This window comes from Peromyscus eremicus, chromosome 9 (genome assembly GCF_949786415.1).
Source record: "Peromyscus eremicus chromosome 9, PerEre_H2_v1, whole genome shotgun sequence".
NCBI lineage: Eukaryota > Metazoa > Chordata > Mammalia > Rodentia > Cricetidae > Peromyscus > Peromyscus eremicus.
Genome location: NC_081425.1, coordinates 65612650 through 65638105, shown reverse-complemented (window position 1 = coordinate 65638105; position 25456 = coordinate 65612650). Strand labels below are relative to the sequence as shown.

At 43.8% G+C, this 25456-nt stretch overlaps 1 protein-coding gene across 1 annotated transcript in view; it reads left to right on the top strand.

The window, feature by feature from the left end:
- Positions 1–25456, top strand: part of Parp4 (poly(ADP-ribose) polymerase family member 4) — an 88462-nt gene that overhangs the window by 28214 nt on the left and 34792 nt on the right. The window contains exons 15-24 of the mRNA XM_059273074.1: positions 6136–6260; positions 7084–7215; positions 9115–9201; positions 11789–11953; positions 12580–12626; positions 12860–12938; positions 16078–16215; positions 20158–20353; positions 21709–21776; positions 24166–24353. Coding sequence (XP_059129057.1) covers positions 6136–6260; positions 7084–7215; positions 9115–9201; positions 11789–11953; positions 12580–12626; positions 12860–12938; positions 16078–16215; positions 20158–20353; positions 21709–21776; positions 24166–24353 — 1225 coding nt within the window. The remainder of the gene's footprint in view (positions 1–6135; positions 6261–7083; positions 7216–9114; positions 9202–11788; positions 11954–12579; positions 12627–12859; positions 12939–16077; positions 16216–20157; positions 20354–21708; positions 21777–24165; positions 24354–25456) is intronic.

The window sequence follows — 25456 nt, the reverse complement described above, 5'->3', positions numbered from 1 at the left end:
TTGTAATATTTGCTTATGTGTGTGTTGTGTGTGTTTGTGTGTGTCTGTGTGGATGCAGGTGTAGAGGTCAGAGAACAACATGCAAGGATTTTCCTCTTTTCACCTGTAGGCCCTGGGGATTGGACTCAGTAGGCAGGAGGGGCTTGAGTTCCAGGGCCTCTTAGACTACATACATAGCAAGCCTCTGTCTCAAAACAAACCAAAACAGGAAGGGCTTGTCTGGCTTACAGTTTTAGAGGTTCAGGGGCCTGGTGCTGCCATCAGCTTGGCTCTGATGTGGACATCAAGGCAGATAGTCTCACAACAGAAACATGGGCAAGAGGGAGAGATCACCCCATGAGACAGTCAGCCAGAGTAGGAATGAGACCAGCAGCAAACTCCCACTAGGTCCTACTTTATAAAGGTTCTGTCCACCCCGAAACATCACACCCTGGTGACTAAGCTTCTAACACATGAACCTTTAGGAGATGAACTATATCCTGTGGTGATATTGTGTTCCCCAAAATATTGTGCACCCTAAAAAACTTATCTAGGGTCAGAGAACAGAACAGCCACTAGATATAGAGGCCAGAAAATGGTGGCACACACGCCTTTAATCCTAGCATTCCAGAGGCAGAGATCCGTCTGGATCTCTGTGAGTTCAAGGCCACCACTGGAAAAAGCCAGGTGTGGTAACAAGAGCCTTTAATCCCAGGAAGTGATAGCAGGAAGCAGAAAGGTATATAAGGTGTGAGGACCAGGAACTAAAGCTGGTTAAGCTTTTAGGCTTTTAGCATCAGTTCAGCTGAGATTCATTCTGGATGAGGACACAGAGGCTTCCAGTCTGAGGAAACAGGATCAGCTGAGGAACTGGCAAGGCTGAGGAAGCTGTGGCTTCTTCTGCTTCTCTGATCTTCCAGCATTCACCCCAATAGCTGGCTCCGGGTTTGTTTTTATTAATAAGACCCTTTAAGATTTGTGCTACAATATCCAAATACAATATCCATATAATGAGGTCAGAGTACTATAGTAAAGGTGGATAATATTAGCAGATGTGGCTATAGAGTCAGGAAGCTTGTGTTGACTGTGACTCCCACTTAGCAAGTGGCATTTTCTTGGACATTTGACCTCTCAGATGGGCATAAGCACATGTTCTTGTTAAATGTTGCAATAAGGATGAATGAGAAAAGAGAAAGAGGCCCACAAATTGTAATGCACACTTAGGTCAAATAGCAGAAAACACAAATTTCCTGGAAGACCATGGCCCCTATAACATCACCTAATAAAACAGTGAAAACAGGACTGGAGAGATGGCTCAGCAGTTAAGAGCACTGGCTGTTCTTCCAGAAGTCCTGAGTTCAGTTCCCAGCAACCACATGGTGGCTCACAACCATCCGTAATGAAATCTAGTGCCCTCTTCTGACCTGCAGGTGTATATGCAGACAGAACACTGTATACATAATAAATAAATAAATCTTTAAAAAAAAAAAACAGTGAAAACATGTTAGAAGCCAGCCATGATGGTACATGCTTATAATCCCAGCACCTGGGAGCTTAGGGAGGATGCTTGCTACAAGTTTGAGGCTTGCCAGGGCTACACAGCAAGACCCCCACCTCCCCACCCCCAACAATACCCCTCCCCCAAAGCTAGCACTTCTATTGACAACCAAGTTTGTTTGGGTTTGTTAGTTTGTATGTCTGTTGTGATGCTAGGGACTGATCCAGATGCTTGGACATGCTGAACAAGCACTCCACCACTGAGCCCCACATCCAAGGGCTTTTTCATTTGTCCTTTTTTCCTTTATTTCTTTCCTGTGCTAAGGATTGAGCAAAGAGCCTCATACATGCTAGCCAAGTAAGTGCTCTGTTACTGAGTTACATCCCAGCCCTTTTCACTTTTATTTATTTTTGACACAAGGTTTTTAAAGTTGCCTAGGCTGCCCTTGCACTCACTCTGTAGTCTACACAGGCTCTGAATTTTTCATTTCTCTTCCCTCAGTCTCATGAAGGATAACAGGTCTCTATACCTTCTTAGTTGGGGTTTTCTATTGCTGTGAAGAGACACCATGACATTGGTGTCTTATAAAGGAAAACATTTAATTGGGGGCTGGCTTACAGTTTCAGAGGTTTGGTCCATTATCATCATGGTGGGAAACATGGCAGCATGTAGGCAGACACAGTGCTGGAGAAGGAGCTGAGAGTTCTACATCTTGATCTGCAGGCAGCAGGAAGTGAACTGTGTGCCATACTGAGTGTAGCTTGAGCATAGAAGACCTCAAAGCCCACCCCCACAGTGACACACTTCTTCCAACAAGGTCACATCTAATCCAACAAGGCCACACCTCCTAATGGTGCCACTCCTTTGGGGGTCATTTTCTTTCAAACCACCACCCTATCCAAATCATTTTTTTAATTGGAAATGTATGCATTCAGATCTGTTGAAGGAGATACTGCTAAATTTTTCACGAGGAGTCATTAAACAAACTGTCTAACAAGACATTGCCTATTTATAGATAAATAGCCATATCTGTATTTTTATATCAGTTAATAAAGGATATTAATTTTTTATTTGTTTGCTTTGAGACAGGGTCTCACTATGTATCCCTGGCTGACCTGGAGCTCATTAAATAAACCAGGTTAGCCTGGAACTCGTAGAGATCCTTCAGTCTCTGCCTCCCAAATTCTGGGATTCAAGATGTGCACCAGCCCATAATTTTTCAGTATGCTATAGTAGTTTGATTTAGACTTCCTTGGACTGAAAACTCTAGTTTCATTTTGCTCCAAAAGCCATTTTGGCACAATGAATGATAGTGACTGATCAATTCAAGTGCTAATCAGGGAATACACATAGCTAAGTTTGAATTTCGCTATGCTTACTGAGACCGTCTGTCTCAAGACCTCTGTATCTATGTGTGTGTTTAAATGTAAGTCTTTCAAGTAATATACAATTCTAGACTTCAAGATGATGCTTCAAAGCCTCAAGTTTTAAAAGGCAGAAATAGAAAAACTAACGTTTGAGAATGCATGTAATCTCAGCAGGCGTGAGGAAGATCAGCTCCCTCTTTTTCCCCAGAGCATTCTTGAGTAGGGAGAAATGAGGAATTTGTAGATAGAAATATAGAGGAGACAGACTGACAGAAACACAAGATAGCTCGGGAGGGCCTGGGTCAAAACCCACCAGCCCTTTCTGTCTCTACTAAAGGACTTTTATTTGTTTTGTTTTTTTGTTTTTGTTTTTGTTTTTGTCGGAGCTGAGGACCAAACCCAGGGCCTTGCCTAGCAAATCCTGAGCTAAATCCCCAACCCCCTAAAGGACTTTTAAAGGAATGCCAAGGGGTGGAGCAAAAGACCTCCCCCCAGCACAGCCAAGTGCAGACCATTCCAGACACCTGGTGACCATGCATGTGGTCCAGACAGCCCCTAATGCAGCCCTGCTGTGTAAAGCAAGTTCAGATCTCACTAGGAAGCTTTTGTGGGCTACCACACAGGCGGAGAGACAGGAGGATCAGAATTTCCTCCATGTTCAAGGTCCCTGCTAATGTGTATAGGTGCCCGCAGAGGCCAGAAGAAGACATAGAATCCCCTGGAGCTGGAGTTAAAAGCAGTTGTTTTGAGCCCCCATGTGAGTGCTGGGACTCTTCAGAAGAGCAGAAAGTGCTCTTAATTACTGAGCCCTCTCTGCAGCCCCCTCTAAGTGTTTTAAAGTTTTTGTTAGTGATCTTTCACTTCCTTAGGTTTATTCCAGGATGGTGGTGGGTTTGAAGCTGTTAGAAATGGGATTGTTTCCCCCAATTTCTTTCTCAACATGCTTGTTATTGGCATATACAAAAGCTACAGATTTTTCTATTTTAATTTTTAATCCTACCTCTTTGTTCAGTATGTTTTATCAGTTCTAAGGATTTTCCGGTGGGGATTTGGGGTTTTTATAGAGAATCATAGTGTCCGCAGTAAGGGTACGCTGGCTCTTCTCTTTCCCATTGCATCCCTTTTGTTGTGTCTCCCATCTGCTGCTCTGGGTGTGACTCTCAGCACTGTACCGAGTAAGAGCGGAGAGAGTGGACACTTCCTGTCTCGTTCTTGACTTGAGTGGAAATGCTTTGAGCTTTTGCCTAGATAATATAATGGTACTATAGACTTGGTGTATATAGCCTTTATTATGTTGTGATATGCTCCTTCTATTCTGAGTTTCCTATGGACTTTTATCATAAAAAGGGGTTGGGTGCTGTTGAATGCCTTTTCTGTATCTGTCCAGATGACAGTGTGCTTTCTGTTCTTGAGGCCATTTATGTGATTATGCTTGTTGATTTACATAGGTTGGATCATCCCTGGAAATATTTTGTTAGGAATTTTTTTGTGGCTGTGTCCATTGGGGAGATTGGGATACAGTTTTCTTTGCTGTCGTTGTGTGGCTCTGGTACCAGGATACACAGTCCATAAGGGTTTGGAAGTGTTTTCCCTTTCCTGTTTTATAGAGTAGTTTGAGAAGTATGGCTATTTGTTTTTCTTTGAAGGTCTGGTAAACTCAGCAGGGGATACATCTGGGCCTGAGCTTTTTAAGTTATGAAATATTTAATTGCTGCATCATTCTTTACTTCTTATAGATCTCCTTAAATTATATATCTAATCTTGGTTTAAATTTGGTCAATCGGGAGCTGGAGAGATGGTTCAGGGGTTAAGAGCACCAACTGTTCTTCCAGAGGACCCAGTTCTGTTCTCAGCAGCCACATGGCAGCTCACAACTGTCTGTAACTCCAGTTCTAGAGGATACAATGCTCTCTCTGGCCTCCACAGGCCAGGAACACACCTAGTGTACAGACACAGATACAGGCAAAACACCCATACACAAAGATGAAAATGTTCTTAAAAGTTTGGTAGATTATATACACCTAGAAATTCATCCATTTCTATGTAGGTTTTTTCAAATTTAGTGGCATGAATTTTTTAAGGTATATCATAATGGCTTTGAATTTGATTAGTAACTGTTATAATGACTCTCTTTCATCACTAATTTTTATTTGAGTTTTTCTATCTTTCTTCTGGTTAGTTTGTCTATCTTTACAAATATCAGAAAAATTAAAGGATTCCGTGTTTTCTATCTTATCACAGTGGAAGAGAACTATTCATCAGAGGGATAGAGAGATGGCTTAGCGCTTAAGAGTACTGGCTGCTCCTCCAGAGGGTCTGGATCCACTTCCTAGCATCCACATGGCAGCTCACAACCATCTGAAACTCCAGTTTCAGGGGATCCTACACCCTCTTGTGGCCTCTGTGGGCATCAGGCACATACTTGATACATAGACATACGTGCAGGCAAAACACCTATATACATAAAATATAAAATTTAAATAATTTAAAAATAGAAGCAGACAGAAAACAAGAAAATACAAAGAATCAATGAAGCAAAGAGGTGGTTTTTGGAAAGAAGAAAGATTTAGGTCCTACTTTGGTCTTCAACACAAATAAATATTAAATAATTAAAAAAAGTATTAGAGTGTGTGTGTGTGTGTGAGCGCACACGCGCGCATGTGTGCACGTGTGCGGGGACATGCACACATGTGGAGATCAGGAGACAATCCATGGTAAATAGTTCTTTCCTTCCCACATGGGCCCTGGGGATCAAAGTCAAGTTGTCAAGCTTGAGAGCACATGCCTTCACTCAATAAGCTAGCTCACCAGCCCAATCAAATACTTCTTTAATGAAATAAAAAAGGAGAAATGTATTTGAGAGTTCATTCCTCCCTGGGTTTAATTTCATAACCGAGTGTTAAAAACTACAGTGGCTTTGAGTGTCGCTCATTTGGTAGAGAGCTTGCTTCATCTGTGTGAAGCCTGGGTCCAACCCTGAGCACTGCCAGCCCAAAAGCAAAAAGACAAACATGTGATAAAGGAACAGCTGGATGTGTCAGCACACACCTGTCATCCCAGCACCTGTGAGGCCGAGGGAGGCAGGCAGCTCTCCTGTGGAGAGCAGATGAGGCTAGCTCCATAGGGAGATCTCACGTTAAACAAAAAAAACTCACAGAATACTGTGAGTATAATACTATTTTTCCATCTTTTCCTAACTATAAAGTCTAAACAATGGAGTAGGTAATAGGGATGAAGGTGATACCAACAGAGACGTAGCCGTTTTAAAGCTGACGTGTCTGTGAGTTGCAGATTTCCAGTTACCAGACATCAAGCCCTTCACCAACGTCAAAGCTGGCCTCCAGGACGCATCTGCCAATTCTGTCCCTCTTGAAAGTGTTCACATCAAAGGAAGAATAATAGACTTTGTAGCCCAGGTATGCTTTTTGTGGTTTTATGACAGGTAATTAAATGAATATAAATTATATAAGAATATAAATGAGAATTTGGTTGCAGTTATATGAACTAAATGAAATATACATTGAATACATATGTCACTTGTTTAAGGAATAATGGAAGGGAAATTTTTTTAAATTAATTATTTAATACAAACACATGTTTTTTTTCCTAATTTTCTATCTGTAGTTGGTTGATTCCATCATGGAATTGGCATCTGCAGACACAGAAGACCAATTGTCTATTATTCTAAAATCTACTCATTAAACACATTTTCCACTTACATTTTTAGCTTCTTATGGACTTATTGGGCATGGCCCCATCATAGGGCCAGGAATGTCCCCAGCCTCATGACACTTGGGAGGTAGCAAAATTCTTATCATGAGAGGGGCTTTTTGACTTCTACTCTGGTCAGGTGTATATAACTATCTAAATATGCAGCTGGTGCCCTGGGTCATGTGGCATGAACAGTCCCTTGTGGTGGTAGGAAACCCCAGAAACCAGGCTTGTGAATTTGGAGGGCATGTTGAAAATTTAAGGGATTTAAACGGTGGCCAGTGGTCCACACCTGTTATCCTAGCACTTGGGAAGCGAAGGAAGGCAGGAGGGTCCTGAGTTCAAAGCCAGCTTCAGGTTCAAGTTCATGACCAGTCTGGGCTGCATGTGACCCTATCTGAAAAAACCAAAACAAAACAAAAACATTTTAGGAAATAAGTGTGTATAATTATTTTCACTAGCTGTTCTTGCAAATGTTCCATGTGATTTTATCAATTATGCAGAGTTTTTTTCCCCTTCCTCTTTCAGGTCGTTGTGTTTCAGACATACACAAATCAAAGTCACGTGCCTATTGAGGCCAAATATATCTTTCCTTTGGATGACAAGGCAGCCGTGTGTGGCTTCGAGGCATTCATCAACGGGAAGCACATAGTAGGGGAGGTAAGAAGAGAAAGCGCAGGTCCCCATGTTCCCAAATCTCCATCATCTGAGTACCCATGGCTGTAAGGTTGGGAAATTAAACCCAAAACACTCTTTGAAGAGTGGCCTCATACAGGCAGCCTCCACCGTCCCTCCCTAACCAACGCCATTCTCTGTTTACAAAGTCTTTGTTTAGGTAATTTAAACAAAGAAAGTTAATTCCTTTTTGTCTTTCTTTTTTTAAAAAGAATTATTGTGTTTTTATTTGTCTGTGCGCATATGCATGCCACAGCCTGTGTGGAGGTCAGAGGAAGACTTGCAGGGGTCGATTAAAGGCATGTGTCACCTTGCCTGGCCATTTCTTCCACATGTGGGTCCCAGGGACTGAATTCCCATCATTCTGCTTGTGACACAGGCCTCTTCCACCGAGCCACCTGCTAGCCACAGAGGGAATTATTTCAGTGTCCAAAGTCAGAGAGACTGAGGAGGACACAGAGACAGACAGAGGAGGACACAGTGACAGACAGGAGGACACAGTGACAGACAGAGGAGGATACAGTGACAGACAGAGGAGGACACAGACAGACAGAGGAGGACACAGTGACAGACCGAGGAGGACACAGTCACACAGGCTGTCCCAGCCCCCGGGAGGCTGTGACAGGGGTTGAGAGAAGTCTTGCTAATACAGTGAGCTACAGGCAGCCTGGACAACACAGTGTAAAGCAGGCACAGTTGAAAAAAATCACTACATTAAAAAGGTAAGTAAAATACACTTCTTTGTCCTAGTTTTGTCTAGGCCTCAATAAACATTTGTGTCATTTTCCATATTAAAGTCTGAAGCCACTCTTCCTATTGTAGACGAATTTCTAAACAGTCTTATTAAATAAGAAACACAGGGGGGCTGGAGAGATGGCTCAGAGGTTAAGAGCACTGGCTGTTCTTCCAGAGGTCCTGAGTTCAATTCCCAGCAACCACATGGTGGCTCACAACCATCTAGTATGAGATCTGGCTCCCTCTTCTGGCCTGCAGGGATAACATGCAGGCAGAACATTGTATACCTAATAAATAAATAAATAAATCTTTAAAAAAAAAAAAAAAAAAAAAAAAAAAAAAAAAAAAAAGAAACACAGAGCCAAATACAAAAGTACAAGCCATAGAGATCAGAGCCGTAACCGTCAACTAACCTTAGCTCACCACGTCGCCGTAGCTTCCCAAGAGAACCTCTTCCTGTCTAACCTGCACCTTTATTGCCTTCCTGTTCTGCCTTCTCATTGGCTCTAAGCCCAGCCACATCACTTCCTCGTCACTGCCTGTCTATACAGACCTCTAGGTCTCTATGGTTGATACTGGGATTAAAGGCGTGTGTTACCACACTTGGCTGTGTCCTTGAACGCACAGAGACTCTGCCTGCCATGTGATTGGATTAAGGGCATGGGCTACCACCGCCTGACTTCTGTTTATGACTATGACCTCTGATCTCCAGGCAAACTTTATTTTTTAACATACAAATAAAATACCACGTTTCAGCACAAATAAAATATCACCACATCCTACAATAAACATTCAAAAGTCTTTCCCAAACTTGGGCATGGCACCTCACACCTGTGACCTCAGCAGAGGCAAGAGGATTATTGCAAGTTCCTTTTTTTTTTTTTTTTTTTTTTTTCGAGACAGGGTTTCTCTATAGTTTTGGTGCCTGTCCTGGATCTCACTCTGTAGACCAGGCTGGCCTTGAACTCACAGAGATCTGCCTAGCTCTGCCTGGGATTAAAGGCATGTACCACCACCACCTGGCGATTGTTGCAAGTTCAAGGACAGTCTGGGGTACTTGGTAAATTACAGGCTAGTCTAATACAGAGTGAGACTTTGTCTGAAAAAAATCAAAACAAACAAAATCATCATCATAATTGTCTTTTCCAGATAAAGGAGAAGGAAGAAGCCCAGCAGGAATACAGAGAGGCTATCAGCCAAGGCCACGGTGCTTACTTGATGGACCAGGACACTCCGGTACAGCTCATTATTCATCCAGTAGCCAGTGTATTATGGGAAATTATTTGAAATAGGAATCCATAATCGGAACCAAGATCGTTTACAGTACTCCGGGCTTATAAGATCTCTTGTAAATGCCACACATGGTACCACACACCATAATCTCAGCACTCGAGAGGTAGAGGCAGGAGAATTGCTACAAGTTCCAGGCCCACCTGTTCTACATAGTGAGCTCTAGGCTGTGCAGAGCTACCTAGCAAGACCTTGTCTGAAATGCACTAACAAAAATCCCTTAGAAGTAAAGGAGGCCAAGCCAGCCCTGTGAGTTGTCTAAACAAAAGCGGAGATGAACTCGGTGCTGTAGGAACAGGAAGAGCTGGGACTACCACTGGGCACTGGCTTGCCAGAACTGATGGCACACATTTGGAGTACATGACTTTCACCCCAACTGTAAAATATATTTATGTTTTTCCCAGAACTAAACTCACCTATCAACGTGTCCAATTTTCACCAAGTTATAACCCAGAAGGCATTCCTGTAAGAGCTTTTAGAAATTTCATGTTTGGTTGAGGAAAGAACACACTAAAGGTTAATGCAGATCTAAGGGATAAGTTGCTTTAATTTTTTTTTTTTTACATTTATTTATTCATTGTGCATGCGCACACACATTCACAACGCAGCATGCAGAAGTTGAAGGACAGTTTTCTGGAGTTAGTTCTCTCTTTCTACCACGTAGGTCCAGGAAACTGAACTCAGGTCATCAGCTTGGTGGCTGGCTAGTGCTTTTACCATCACACCAACCCATTTCTGGCCCCCATTCATACACTTTAAGGATCGGCACTGTGAATTCTTTAATAATTCCCCTGTGTTGTTTTAGCTCTTTCCTACAGGTGGATGTACTTAATGTCAAAAGCAGTAATTTAGGGCTGGTGAAGTAGCAGGTAGAAGTGTCCGCTGTGCAGGCTTGACACCCTGAGTTGGATCCCCAGAACCCTCGTAAAGGTAGCACGAGAAAATGGATTTCCTCTGTCCACTGTCATCTGACCTCCACATGTATATATGGAAGGCAGTGCTCATATATCCACACCATAGCACACACATGCCCACAGTCACACACAGTTCATGCCCACCCATACTCACACACTTAATGCCACACATACATACATCATGCATACACAGACTCAATAAGTTTAAAAACAAACAAAATAGTACTAACACTTAATCCTACATTAATCATTAATCTTCTACTCTTCTAATCTAAATGTGTTAAATTTTTATCATAGAGATAGAATGGCAAGTGTACTTAGAGATGTTGAGATGAGCTCCTTAGATATCAGGAAAAAAGGTGTATCTAGAACTGGGCACATACTGTTACAGAATTGACATGCCTTCCCAGTGAGAACTCACTCCAGCACTTAGAGGTGAGTAAGGAGTGTGTGACCGGTCTGGCTAATGCACAACAGAGAACCGTCCCTGAACAGAACTCACATCAGCTTATGTAGTTTCACAGCCCCACGTTACACTTTGAGTCATTAAGCATGTTTCACAGAGACAAAAATTCCAAGGTTTGGCTGTTTGGTCAAATGGGGAGATTTACAACGTAAAATACTGCCATAGTCATCCCAAGATACAGCAGGGCTGCTTCTCCCAGGCAGCTGTCAACCAGGGTTGTCCTGTTTCCTGTTTGCCTGGCAGAGTTATGCCCTTCCTGATAGTGAGAGCTGGGGGCGCTCCTTTAGTTAAATTCTACTTTGTGATACCTCATAGTTCCTGAACAGTCTTAGTAGATGCTTTATAATTCACTTTGTTATTCTCGGTTTCTCCTGTGTCAGTAGCTCTGGTGGTAGAGTGTTTGCATGAAGCCCTGGGTTCCCTGCAGCGCCAGACAAACCAGGCATGGTGCAACACAACTGTGAATCTTAGCGTGAAAGAAGGCGGGGCCTCGGAAGTTCAAGGTCATCCTTGGCTGTGTAGTGAGTTTGAGGCCAGCTTAGGGTCTATGAGACTGTCTGGAAAGAAGGGAAGAAAGAGAAGAGAGCAAAAAAGAAAACGGGAAAGGAATGAAAGATACTTCTTATTCTTCCATCTTTGCTGCTCATTGGGTTGCCGGCTTCTACAATAATTACCAGCAGTCCATTCAAAGACTGTTAAGTACTTTAAAAAGTGCGATCATAAGCTTACCCTTTAGTGAGCGTAAGCTTAGGGCGAGCTGAATGCTGCTGTCTACACCCACTCAGGAGCTGGTGCCAATTGGCACCAAGGTCAAAAAAAGCCACAGGTCCCTCAAGGGAGGGGTTGGATGGAGACACCCGTGTGGCCAAGTGCAAAGTGTGTGCCTGCAGCGTGGAGTCCCTTGAGCACTTTCCCAGTGGCCACCCTCTCCCCGTCCCCATCACTAGTGAATTGCTCCAGAGTTCCCCATGACACTAGCAATGGTATATCACCACTTTCTGAGGAAGATCTTGGCTGGTTGTCTCTGAGTCACTCTAGTGATACAAGGAATGAACTAGCAGAGAGTGGATATGCTTCTCTGAGTCACTCTAGTGATACAAGGAATGAACTAGCAGAGAGTGGATGTGCTTCTCAGTCGCTGTTTGTATTTCAGGATGTTTTCACTGTTAGTGTTGGAAACTTACCCCCTCGGGCGAAGGTTCTCATCAAAATCACCTACATCACGGAACTCAGCATCCAAAGCCCTGTGGCCATCTTCTTCATGCCTGCCACTGTGGCGCCCTGGCAACAGGACAAGGCTTTGAATGAGAACCTTCAGGTGGGTGTGGGTAAGATGAGATTTGATGGAAGCCAGGTATAGCACGCTTTTAATCCCAGCACTTGGGAGGCAGAGGTGGGCAGATTTCTGTGAGTTCAAAGCCAGCCTGATCTACAGAGGGAGTTCTAGGACAGCCAGAGCACCATAGTGAGACTCTGTCTCAAAAAGCCCATATATATGTATATAGTGGTGGTGGGCGGGTTCAGGAGAGATGGCTCAGTGGTTTAAGAGCACTTGCTGCTATTGCAGAAGACCTGGGTTCAAATCCCAGCACCCTTGTGACAGCTAAGACATGTCTGTAACCAGAGGATTCAGCGCCCTCTTCTGGCTTTCTCAGGCACTGCACTCATGCACCTTACTCCGCACGCATATGCAAGCAAAACACCTATACACATAAAATATAAAAATAAATCTTCAAAAAAAGAAAAAAAATCTTTGTGGCAATGGTCAGAGGTGTTCCTGACACAGCTGAATGTTAGAAGTTAATGTCACCTCCTGACCCAATGCCGTGTGTCACGGCGTGGAAATGAGACTCTCGGTGCTGTCTGCTGTGCATGGCTGATCACCGCAGTACCCTAAAAGCTTACTGGAAATTCTATTATTCACATATGCTTTTCTTCTAACAGGATACAGTGGAGAAGGTCTGTATAAAGGAAATAGGGACAAAGCAAAGGTTAGTACTACAATATGAATCCCGTGGATTACCTCATGCAGTAGGCATGGGCTGTATAGCTTCGATTTTCATTTACAATGGCTGGAGAGGCTGGGAGGTCGGTTCAGTGCTAGACTGTGTGTTCATACGCGTGGTTTGATTCTCAGTGCTACAGAAAGAAGAAAAATGATTTGAAACAACTGCAAGTGGGAATTTAAGATCTCGTACTAATATGACCTCTTCATTTTCGGTAGCTTCTCCCTGGCTATGTCCATTGAGATGCCCTACCACATTAACTTCATCTCCAGTGACACACACGAACTGAGACAAAAGGTCAGTGACTCCTCCTTTGACTTCTGGAGAGCTTCGTTTCCCACTCATTTTATCGTATCAAGAATATATGTACGTGGTATAAAAGGGAGCTAACTCGACATCGGCTTCCACAGAGGCCGCCAGTGTCCCTTGCTGCTCCCCAGGTTGGAGTCCAGCCGTCGCTTTGGATGTTTGAGCTGCTTCTCTGCCATTGCCTCGGGGCTGTAAATAATGATTCTCACTGTTTTGTCTTGATTCACCTGCTTCACGTAAGGATGGGAGGTAGCTCGGCTGTGATGCATTTGCCCAGCACGTATGAAGCTCTGGCTTTGATCCTCATTATTGGGGGTGGGGGGCAAGTTGCCTTTTGACATCCTTTTTGATAGGAGTATGTAAACAATGTTTGTCATTGAGCCAATACCACAATGGCATTTTATTTTTATATAAAGATTTGTTGCCAGGCAGTGATGGTGCACATCTTTAATCCCAGCACTTGGGAGGCAGAGGCAGGCAGATCTCTGTGAGTTCGAAGCCAGCCTGGTCTACAGAGTTAGTTCTAGGACAGCCAAGGCTACACAGAGAAACCCTGTCTCAAAAAAACAAAAAAAAAGATTTGTTTATTTTTATTTTCTGTGATGAGTATCTGCCTGTATGCATATATGTGTGCCACCTGAGTGCTGGTGCCCACTCTGGCCAGAAGACAGCATTGGATTCCCTGGAGCTGGCATTACAGATAGTTATGAGCCTCCATGTAGGTGCCAGAAACCAAACCCAAGCCCTCTGCAAAAGTGGTAAATGATCTTAACCACTGAGCCATCTTTCCAGCTCTGACATTGTGTTTTTTAACCGCTGTATAATATTTACTTTAAAAAGTACTCCCGGGCTGGGGATATAGCCTTGATACCAGACGCTAATCTTGAACTCCTGAGCCTCCTGCCTCAGTTGTCCAAATGCCGGAATCAGAATTGTGTGCCCCCTTGGCTCAGGCAGTGGTAGTGCACACCTTTAATCCCAGCACTCAAGGCAGAGGCAGGCCGATCTCTGCGTTTGAGGCCAGCCTGGTCTACTGAGTGAGTTCCAGGACAGCCAGGGTTATGCAGAGAAACCCTGTCTCAGGAAAGAAAAAGGAAAAAAAAAAAAGGTTGTGTGCCTGGCTTGAAGCTATGTTTAATATTTTTTCTTGTTTCCTGTGTATCTCCCTCTTTGAGTTTGTCCCCCCCCCCACGCTGGCTTTTTGTTTATTGTCTCCACATTCCACTTTGTGTCTTTCCCCCAAATGCCAGAAGTATGGGTAATTCTTTGTAGTCATCACTCAGACTAAGATCAAGACTATGGCCAGTTAAAATCAGGATGTTTGCAGATGAGCAGTAAAGGATGAATAAGAGGCTGGTGTTCAGAATGCTGACATAACCTTTCTCTCCCCTCCATGAAGCAGCCCTGTACTCTAGGCTTAATTCGCCCAAAGCTTCCTAGTCTAGGTTCTATGGCTGAATTCTCTTTGGTAATAAATCTCCGATTTCCCTTTGGGGTTGGGGGGGATGAAGAACAAATGACCTTGCTTGGTTTACCTGGGTTGAGAGGTTCCCAGGGCCTGAGCACTCGGTACAGTGTTCATTTACCAGGTTTGCTCAGTAACTGGTGTGTCCATGCTGTGAACCTTCCTTCCCTGGCTCCTCGGAGCTAATGGGCACATGGCAGATGCCTGTCTCACCTGGGTTAGCAATTGTATGGCTGAATCACCTACCACAACTTCACAATGATCCACCCTCCTAATATGCACTAACAACTTTCTTTGTTGCTATTCCCAGTCTGCTTGTGACCCCACATGTTTTTTTATTGATTCTCTTTCATTATGAGACCTTAGCTTTGTTGTTGTTGTTGTTGTTGTTGTTGTTTGTTGTTTGTTTTTCGAGACAGTGTTTCTCTGTGTTGCTTTGGTGCCTGTCCTGGATCTCGCTCTGTAGACCAGGCTGGCGTCGAACTCACAGAGATCCACCTGGCTCTGCTTCCCGAGTGCTGGGATCAAAGGCATGCACTACCACTGCCCGGCTTACAGAGGCTTATTCTTAATTGTAAATGCCTGGTCTTAGCTTGGCTTATTTCTAGCCAGCTTTTCTTAACTTAAATTATCCTATCTATCTTTTGCTTCTGGGCTTTTATTGTTCTCTATTCCTGTATATCTTTCTTTGTCTCTTACTTTGTAGCTTGCCATGGTGGCTGGCCCCTGGAGTCCCCTTCCTTCTCTGGTTCCTTCTTTTTTTTTTTTTTTCCCAGAATTCCCCTATTTATTCTCTCTGCCCGCCAGCCCCACCTATTCTTTCTCCTGCCTTGCTATTGGCCATTTAGCTCTTTATTAGACCATCAGGTGTTTTAGACAGGCAAAGTAACACAGCTTCACAGAGTTAAACAAATGCAACATAAAGGAATGCAACATATCTTTGCATTATTAAAAGAAATGTTCTACAGCACAAACAAATGTAACACATCTTAAAATAATACTCTCCAACACCTGTTAGCAATAAGTCAAGGTCAGCTCTGTGGCATACTGTTCAGTCTCCTGATATTTGCCATCAGTTTTTGCCAGTAGTATTGATCAAAGTAAGTCACATGGTCAAACCCATTGGCGAATTCAAGAGTACAGCAATAGATACCACTTCTAAATGGGGGAGCTCCTAAGTCACTGCAAAATGGTCAGTGTCCTGGAGTGGAGTCCTGTGGCCATTTTACGGTGTACTGTGTTGTCGTCATTATTTTAAAACTTATCATCTCCGTCTTCAAAAGCTGTTTCATATTTATAAATACATACTTTACAAAGTGTGATCCCTAGGTGTCTCATGAATCTTATGTTTTATCGTTCCAGGTTCTGATGATATGCTATGCTTTCTGCTATATGCAGATAAACGTACAGATCTGTGATCTTTAGATATAGAATTGTCTCAGACTTAACTAGAGTTGACTGTATAACTCCACCTGAGAGTTTCAGACACTTAGCCGATCTGATAGTGGTCATTAGTAACTTTGGAATGTATTACTGCAGTGTTGATTCATAATGGAGCTATGTAACTAATGCAGATACTTACCGCTTGGCAGGCCATTACAGACAGACAGGATGCTGTCATTCCCCTCTGAACTGTGTGTGTGTGCCTGTTCTCTTTTGCAGAGTACGGACTGTAAAGCTGTGATCAGCACTGTGGAGGGCAGCTCCCTAGACAAGAGCGGGTTTTCTCTCCACATTGGTTTGCGTGATGCCTATCTCCCAAGAATGTGGGTTGAGAAACATCCAGAAAAAGAAAGTGAGGTACGTTCCTTCTTACTTAGGAGTCAGAAACACTGCCAGATGTGCTAGTTCATTTAGGAAAGCTGAGGCAGGAGAATTACCACTAGTTCAAAGCATGCCTTGACTACATAGCAAGAAAACACCAACATACATATGTACATACATACATATGTACATACATACATACATATGTACATACATACATACATACATACATACATACATGAAATAGCTGAGCATAGTGCCTCATGCCTATTAATCCAGTGCTTGGGAAGTAGAGACAAGGGGAAATCAGGAATTTGATATTATCCTTACATACAAATTTAAGACCAGCGTGTGCTCTCTGAGACCTTGTCTCAAAAATATAATAATGATGATGATGATAATAGTAATAGAAGAGATACTGTATACTGAAAAAAATGTATGAATAAATATATTACTAAAGTTAGAATTTGTTTGTATCTTTCTATGTAGTTTAGGCTGGTCTTGAACTTTCTTTGTATCCCAGACTGGCCTTGAACTTGTGATCCTCTTGATTTAGTCTCCCAGGTGCTAGAAGTATAGGCATGTGCCACCCCATCCAGTGTTAATGGGGTGAGGGTAGCTCTTGGTCCTTGTCTCCTTGAAGGAAAGAAGACAGTCTAGAGGCATAGACAGTTTAACCAGTTTGTTTAGCAAAGCTAAGTAAAGCAAACACTCCAAAGAGGCTGAAGTGGGCTGCCCCAAAGGCAAGCAGTCCAGCCTTTTTTCATGGATTTTCAACAAGCTGCATGAACACTTACAAAGTGGGTGGTTTATTCGTGGGGTGAGGTGACCCTTTCCCTCCCAAATCATGGTGGATCAGACCTTCTTCTTGGGGCATTCTTCCTATGACCTTCTAGAAAAGCCCACAGGGTGAGTGGTACATAATCACAGTCTAAGTGATGTTACAAGGGTGGGGTCTTCTAAGGATGCAGACTCTACCTTAGTGCACATGAAATGCCTTGGTGCCTTAGTTTCTGATATAGCAGGAACAACCCGACTATAGCTTCAAGGATGTTTCACTGCATGAGGCATTTTATATGCCAGGAGACACAGCTACCAAGATACAGCTGGTATTCCTCAGTTACCGGGAACCCACATGGTGGAAAGAGAACTGACTTCTCCAAGTTGTCCTCCGACCTCCACATGAGGACATGTCATGTGTGTGTGCATATACACATGCACGCGCGCGCACACATACAAATATAGAAATAAGCCTGGCGGTGGTGGCGCACACCTTTAATCCCAGCACTCGGGAGGCAGAGGCAGGCGGATCTTTGTGAGTTCAAGGCCAGCCTGGTTTACAAAGCAAGATCCAGGAAAGGCGCAAAGCTACACAGAGAAACCCTGTCTCGAAAAACCAAAAAAACAAAACAAAACAAAACAAAACAAAAAAACAAATATAGAAATATAAAAAAAGCTGATACTAAAAAATAACTAAAGGCCAGAGAGATGGCTCAGCAGTTAAAGGTGCTCGCTGCCCAGCCTGACAGTCTGAGTTTAGATCCCTGGTGCTCACATAGTGGAAAGAGAGAAATGACTCCCATAAATTTTCCTCAGACCTCCATGTGCACACAGAGTCATATGTGCACCCACCCCCACACACACACACACACACAAATAAATAAACAAAATGCAATGAAAATGTTCTTTAAAAATAAATAAAATTAGCCGGCAGTGGTAGTGCACACCTTTAATCTCAGCATTCGGGAGGCAGAGGCAGGTGGATCTCTGAGTTTGAGGCCAGCCTGGTCTACAGAGCAAGTTCTAGGATGGCCAGGACTACACAGAAAAATCCAGTCTTGAAAAATTAATTATATATATAATTACTTATGACCATAATACAATTGTGTGTATTTGGCTTTTTTCTAATTGCTTGTTTTTTTATTTAAAATTTTTTTCATTCATTTTACATACCAACCACAGATCCTCTCTCATCCCTCTTCCCACTCCCCTCCCCAGCCTCCCTGCTCCAGCCTACCCCCATCCCCTCCTCCAAAAGGATAAGTCCTCCCATGAGGAGTCAGCAAAGCCTGGTACATTCAGTTGAGGCAGGACCAAGCCCCTCCCCCTGCATCAAGATTGAGCAGAGTGTCCCACCATAGGGAATGGGCTCTAGAAATCCAGCTCATGCCCCAGGGATAGATCCTGTCACACTGCCAGGAGGCCCTCAAACAGACCCAGCTACACAACTGTCTCCCCATGCAGAGGGCCTAGTCTAGTCCCATGTAGGTTCCAATTGTGTGCATTTGTAACAAAGAATTGCTACTTCCGTTAAAATTAAAACTGAACCTTGGGGCTGAGAAGGAAGTCTGAAGACCTAAGTTTGATCTCAGAGACCCACTTGGTAGAAGAAGAGAACAGGCCCCGACAAACTCACGTCCACATCCATGTGCCCATACATACATGCACACTAAATAAACAAAGAAAGAAAGAAATTTAGAAACAAGGAAAAATATAATAAAAATAGCTTAAAGGGCTCAGTGGTTAAGAGCTCTAGCTGCTCTTCCGGAGGATCTGGGTTTGATTCCCAGCACCCACGTGGTGACCACAATCCTCTGTAACTCTGGTTCAGAGGATCAACACCCTCTTTTTGCTTTCAGGGACACCTGGTATCCACATGGTACATAGATTATCATGCAGACAAAACACCCATGCACAGAAAAATACAATTAAAACAGAACTTAAAACTGAAACCAAAAGATAGTAGGACTAGTTTACGTTCTGGTCAATAGGAGGTTAATAAGATAGGAGGACTAGTTTACGTTTTGTTAATAAGAGGTCTGTGCATGTATTTGAGCAATCACTACAGCATCTGTGTTCCTTTTATAGTAGTGTGTGAGTGAGAGAGATGTGGCCATTCATTATTTGCACAAGGTCAGGTCCTGTGATTTTTGTTTGTTTTGTTTTGTTTTAGATAGTCTATGTTTCAGTACCAGAGTCTTGTGTAGCTCAGGCTGACCTGAAAGTCATTAAACTTCGGAACTCCCTGCCTCTCCTACCCATGGGAGGAATTATAGGGACCACCACATCCATTTTATGCAGTGCTGGAGATCAACCAAGCCTTTGTGCTTACTAGGCAAACAGTCTACCACTGAGCTGCATCTCCGACTCCATGTAGACTCTTGATTTCTCGGGGGTTTTGTCCTATGTGTTTACATCTCCATCTCTAACATTCTGCTTTTTATTTGAATACCTGGGATGCCTCCCCCACCCCCTTTTAACTCCTAGTAGGTCATCTTATTATTGGAAAAATCATAGCTTTGAATGGTGATATATACCTGTAGTCTTAGCACTTTGGAAGAATAAGCAAGAGAATCAAAAGTTCAAGGTGACCCTTGACTTATAGCAATTTTAGGCTAGCTTTTGTCACATGATGGAGACCCTGCCTCAAAAGAATAAAAAGAGAGCCGGGCGGTGGTGGCGCACGCCTTTAATCCCAGCACTCGGGAGGCAGAGCCAGGCGCATCTCTGTGAGTTCGAGGCCAGCCTGAGCTACCAAATGAGTTCCAGGAAAGGCGCAAAGCTACACAGAGAAACCCTGTCTCGAAAAAACAAAAACAAACAAACAAAAGAATAAAAAGAGAAACTGTATCTGTTTTATTTGGTAGCATTAGTTTACCAGAAGGTTTTCTTCTTAAGTGTGGGAGTGTGTGTGTGTGTGTGTGTGTGTGTGTGTGTGTGTGTCTGGGTGTGTGTCTGTGTCTGTGTCTGTGTGTTGTAAACATGTGCCACAGAAAGCCTGTAAGGGCCAGAAGAAAACTTTGAGCATGTTCTCTATTTCCCTGTGGCTTCTGGGGTTGAAGTCAGGTCATCAGGCTTGAACAGAAGGCATTTTTACCTACTGAGCCATCTCACAGGCCTTAGAAGCTTTCAGAATTGTAGGTGTTTCCCCATTTAAGTTCCAAGAACCTCTGACCCAGTGTCTTTTTCTCCTTTTAGGCTTGCATGCTCGTCTTTCAACCAGATCTTGCGGCCACCCTTCCTGGCCTCCGTGAAAAGAATGAAGTGATTATTTGTCTTGACTGTTCCAGTTCCATGGAGGGTGTGACATTCGTGCAAGCCAAGCAAGTTGCCCTGTACGCTCTGTCTCTGGTGGGTAAAGAGCAAAAAGTAAACGTTCTGCAGTTTGGCACAGGTGAGTGCACTGTCTCCAGTCCTTCACATATCTCTTCTTTAACATGAGCATGTGCAGATGTGAGTGTTGGCCTGGCTGGCCTCATCTGTCAGTGGGAGACAGCTTAGCATGAATCTGAAGCACAGAAGGCTTACTCAAAGCCTCTTGGAGACGATCCCACCTCTCCCGTTCATAAGCTCAGTAGTCACTTCAGGCAAGTCTGCTTAAATTACTTTTGGTGTCTTGGTTTTTCCATCTGCATGATGATAGCCCTTAAATCATAGTTGTGTAAGTATGGAGCTAACGTAGGCCGAAGATTTTAAGCTTTGCTCTATAGTGGGTAAGACACAAGTGTGACCAATGTAATCATCTACTAAACAAAACACAGGAACCTTGGTTTATTTAATAGGAAGGGCCAGAGTCAAGACTGACATTTGCAACCTGTGCACTCATAGATAATGCAGTAGAAATGGGCTCAGGCAGCACCAGGCCAACACTGTTACTAGGTCAATGTTACCCTCCAGGAAGGACAGCAGGGACAACTCAAGACCATGACAGGCCAGAGCTGGGAGTGGTGGCTCAAATCTGTGGATCAGGCTAATGACGTAAGCACCAAATTACTTAAGATGGCTTGAAACACAGTTATTTGGCTATGCCATCCTAGTTGGGCATTACCTAATGGTAAAGGGATTACACAAATAATCTTAGGGTAACCAATCATATGGTTAATGGTGCCTTTGAGCTGGGCACGGTGGCTCATAGCTGTAATCCCAGAGCCCCAGAGATGGAGGCAGTAGGACTGACAAGAGTTCAAGGCTAGCCTGGGCTACAGTGAGAATTCCAGGCTAGCCTGAGCTACGGAGCAAGCCCCTGTCTCAAAGAAATAAATAAATAAGGCATCTCAGGGATGAAAGAAGGAGCATAGAGTAGGGTCAGGGGACAGTCCTGTCCCGTTGAGCCTCATCTTCTATGCCGTCCATCTAGCTTTTTTTACAATGAAGCTAGGATTGTTCTGCCAGGAACATGGATCATATCGGGATGGCAGCACTTTGCTGGGGACTCTGCACTGCCAGGGCTGAGCCACTCATGCCACTGAAGTGTCCTGAGCTTTGCTTTCCGTGGATGATGCAGAGATCTCTACATAGAGCTTGACTCAGAACGTCTCATATAGTGCAGCTTATAGAATATGCTTGAAACATGAGTGGGTTTTGTATGTTAAAGTATTTGTACATAGTTTTCTGAAAAGGAAACCTACATCACATAAATATCTAATGTTCTTTATGGTAGAAGTAGTGGTATAAAGTAGCATTGGTGTTTGTTAGTGGTTAATCTGGTGAGTGTTTAATGGCAATATATCATACCTTCTTATTACACAGGTTACAAGGAGCTATTTTCATATCCTAAGTACATTACAAGCAATAAAATGGCCACAGAGTTCATTATGGTAAGAGAACTATCCCCACCCACCCCAGAGTCTTTGTCTGCAAAGCTTGAGTGGTGCCGTCCAGGACTTAATCCTGGGATGTTTGCACACTGGTGGATGTGAGTCAGCTTTTTCTATAAATGCATGAGATATAAACAGTTTATAAGGAGGGAGGTCTCTTCAGCTCACACTTTGAGAGGTTCCAGTCTATATTTGCTTGGCCTTCTGGCCTTGGTCCTTTGACAGCCGAGGGAGGTGGGTCATTGACCTGCGGGCTCAGGAGCAGAGAAAGGCGGGGCCAGGGCCCGGTATCCCCTTCTTCAAGGGCACATCCCAATCTGAATCCTGGTACACTAGGTCCCATCAACTCCCAATAGCACCACAGGCAGATATAAAACCTTTGTGGGGTGGAAGATGTCAGTTATCCATCCCACAGCAGTGGCCTCTGATGATGGTCATGGTGAGGATGGTTTGACCTTTCTTTAACTGGAATTTAGCAAAAGGGAAAAGGGAAAAGTCAAACTTGCAATCCCAGCACTCAACAAGGAGGTTAGTTACCTAGTAACTTTGAGGCCAGCCTGAGCTGTGCCTGTCTCAAAAAAAAAAAAAAAAAAAAAAACTAAAAAAGGGGCTGGTGAGATGGCTCAGGGGGTAAAGGCAGTGGCTGAGTTCCACCCTAGGACCCACACGTTAGAAGGAGAAAATTGGCTTACACAAGTTGTTGTGTGACCTTTACACGTGCACCATGGCACCCGTGATTCCCCCCCTCACACACACACAAATCAAAAATACAATAAAAAATTAAACAACCAGGAAGAAAAATTGCCTTCCTTCCTACCCCTCAGTATGATTCCATAAGCATTTTGGAAACTTTTCTTCTGTCCATTGTTATAAAATGAACAGTCGTATCGCCTAGGCCAGCAAAGTCCAGGGTGCTTTGATGGCATGTTTCTCTGCACAGATGCTTAGTTCTTTGAAACCTAGTTTCTAGATGTTCCGTGGTAATATTATAGTTGCTGTGGGGCATGGAATAAACTAAAAGGATATAAGTATCTTCGTTCTATGAGTGTATAATGTTTTTATGACACTATGTCTCCAGGTTCTGACATGCTTGCTTCAACGAATGAGGAATTAATGACAGCATGCAGGTATCCATGATGGAGAGGCTGATGTTCTAAAGGATTTACCAGTGAACTTGCTTAGGAAAGTTTAAGTTATACAAAAGTAGAATTTAGTTAAAGGAACACTGCCTCAAATATGGCTGTAAGATAAGAAGTGCACTAGCCAGGCTTCTTAGGAACTACTGAAGGAGAAGAAAAGTAGAGCTGACCTCTAATGTAATTAGAGCTCAGGGTTACCAAGTGTTGCTCGAAATCCAAAATGGTCTTACTATAAAAAACCCGGAGCCTGATATCGGGGTAAATGCTGAAAGATCAGAGAGACGAAGGAACAAGCCACTGCCGTGTCTCACCTCGACAACTCCACAAATCTTGTTTGAAAACCTCTCAGTCCCCAGTCCTGAAAAAGCCTTTTTCTTCCCGTCTCCTCACACCTTATATACCTTTCTCTGCCCAGCCATCACTTCCTTCCTAGTGCTGGGATTAAAGGTGTGTGTGTGTTTCCCAAACACTGGGATTAAAGGCTGTGACTCCCAAGTACTGGGATTAAAGGTGTGTGCCACCACTGTCTGACTCTCTCTCTCCTAGACTAAGTCAATCTCATATAGTCCAGGGTGGCTTTGAACTCACAGAGATCCAGATGGATCTTTGCCTCCGAGTGCTAGGATTAAAAGTGTGTGCCACCACTGCCTGGCCTCTATGTTTAATCTAGTGGCTTGTTCTGTCCTCTGATCCTCAGGCAAATTTTATTAGGGTACACAATATATCACCACAACCAAGGATACATTTCTGTTAAGCTTCGTTCACCAAGACTGCCAGCCAGGCAGGAGGACCTGGGTTAACAACTACCCAAGAACAACATCTCGGGTCCAATTCAAAATAACTGGGACAGTGTTTTTGCTGCGTAAAACTCCCATTTGTCCAAAATGGCCAAGCTTGCAGTTTCTGTCTCTGTAAAACATGTTTAATTGCTCAAAGTGTGACTTGGATCTGGGACCCATAAGAGATTTACAGGTGACAGCCTATGTGTAATGCTATAGCTCAAAATCTACCCAAGCTGGACAGGATTTCTGTCTGGGGCCAGTTTCTCTTTGGACAGTTGCCAGAACCAGATAGGCACTATTACTAAAGAGCTTTTTCTGCAGCAGTCCCTGGGTGTTTGGAGTGAATCCTCAATGGGGGGGCTGGAGGGAGCCTTAATTTGTCATCACGTCCAGAGTGTAAGGGTTGCCATGTTCACCCCACAGTTAATGATGAATGTACCTTAAGATATGATGCTTCCTCCCCTGCAGTCCGCAGCACCTACCATGGGGAACACAGACTTCTGGAAAATTCTCCGCTACTTAAGTCTCCTGTACCCATCCGAAGGGTTACGGAACATTCTCCTCATATCTGATGGGCACCTCCAGAGTGAGAGTCTGACACTGAAGCTTGCGAAAAGAAATACCCAGCACACCAGACTGTTCACCTGTGCTGTTGGGTAAGTCCCAGAGATCTGGTCACAGCAGTGACAAAGGCAGCTAGTGGGCAAGTCTTTAGTTGGCTGGTCTGGGGGTTTTGCAAGCTTGGAAGCTGGTGTGAGTATATGAAATCTATACATTGCAGAGGCCGAGCTCTTGGCTTGGGACCATGGTGCCAGGGTCTCACAGCTACAGGGATCTTGGGCAGGCTGTTTGACTTGTAAAATGAAGGTGAAAATGAAATACCTACATCATGGGATTATTATTTTGCATTAGAGTTCAGGTGACTAGCTTGTCCTTAGGGGCCTGGCACAGCTCCCTGGGGCTGATTTGGGTATGGTTGGCAATGCCTGCACTTGGGGCTACCCCTGCCTCACACCTGCCTTCTCCTGCTCATGTGCTATCAGTTTCCTATGTCTGCATTGAAACCTGGAGTCACAGTCTTTCCACAAGTTGTTGCCAGTTGTTGCTGTGGAATAATCCTCTGTACACTGTGAATATGTATTAATCTCATTCACTAATAAAGAAGCTGATTGGCCTATTGCAAGGCAGGATAAAGTTAGGTGGGACAATCAAACCAAAGATACTGGGATGAAGAAGGGTGGAGTCAGTAGAGATGCCAGCCAGCTGCCAAGGAAGCAGGATGTATAGAAAATGAAGGAACAAGCCATGAGCCACGTGGCAAAGCATAGATAAGTGGGTTAATTTAAGTGTAAGAGTTAGGTAGTAACAAGCCCAAGCTATCGGCTGATCATTTATAAATAATGGCAGTTGTAGTTAGTATCTTTGTAAGGAAAGAAGGGGGGCATCCTACTATTTATATAGAGCCCCCCACCTGGAGCCTGCCCCTGAAGTTCCTATAGTCTTCCTGCGCAGCTCCCACCCTGGGACACCATGTGTCCCTCTTCTGAGGCAGGGCATAAGGCAGATCGGTGAGGTGATATGTAGACTGCTGTGCAGTCCTCACAAGTGAGCTCTGACTACAAGCTCCCATTTTCTGGGGTCCAGGACATCCACATACCTTCCCAGCATTCCATCCCTGTTCCTTCATAGCCCCTGAAGACACTCCGTGGCTATTGGTGATTAAAAGTAGCTCTTGCTGCTCCCACAACTTTCCGTGTCT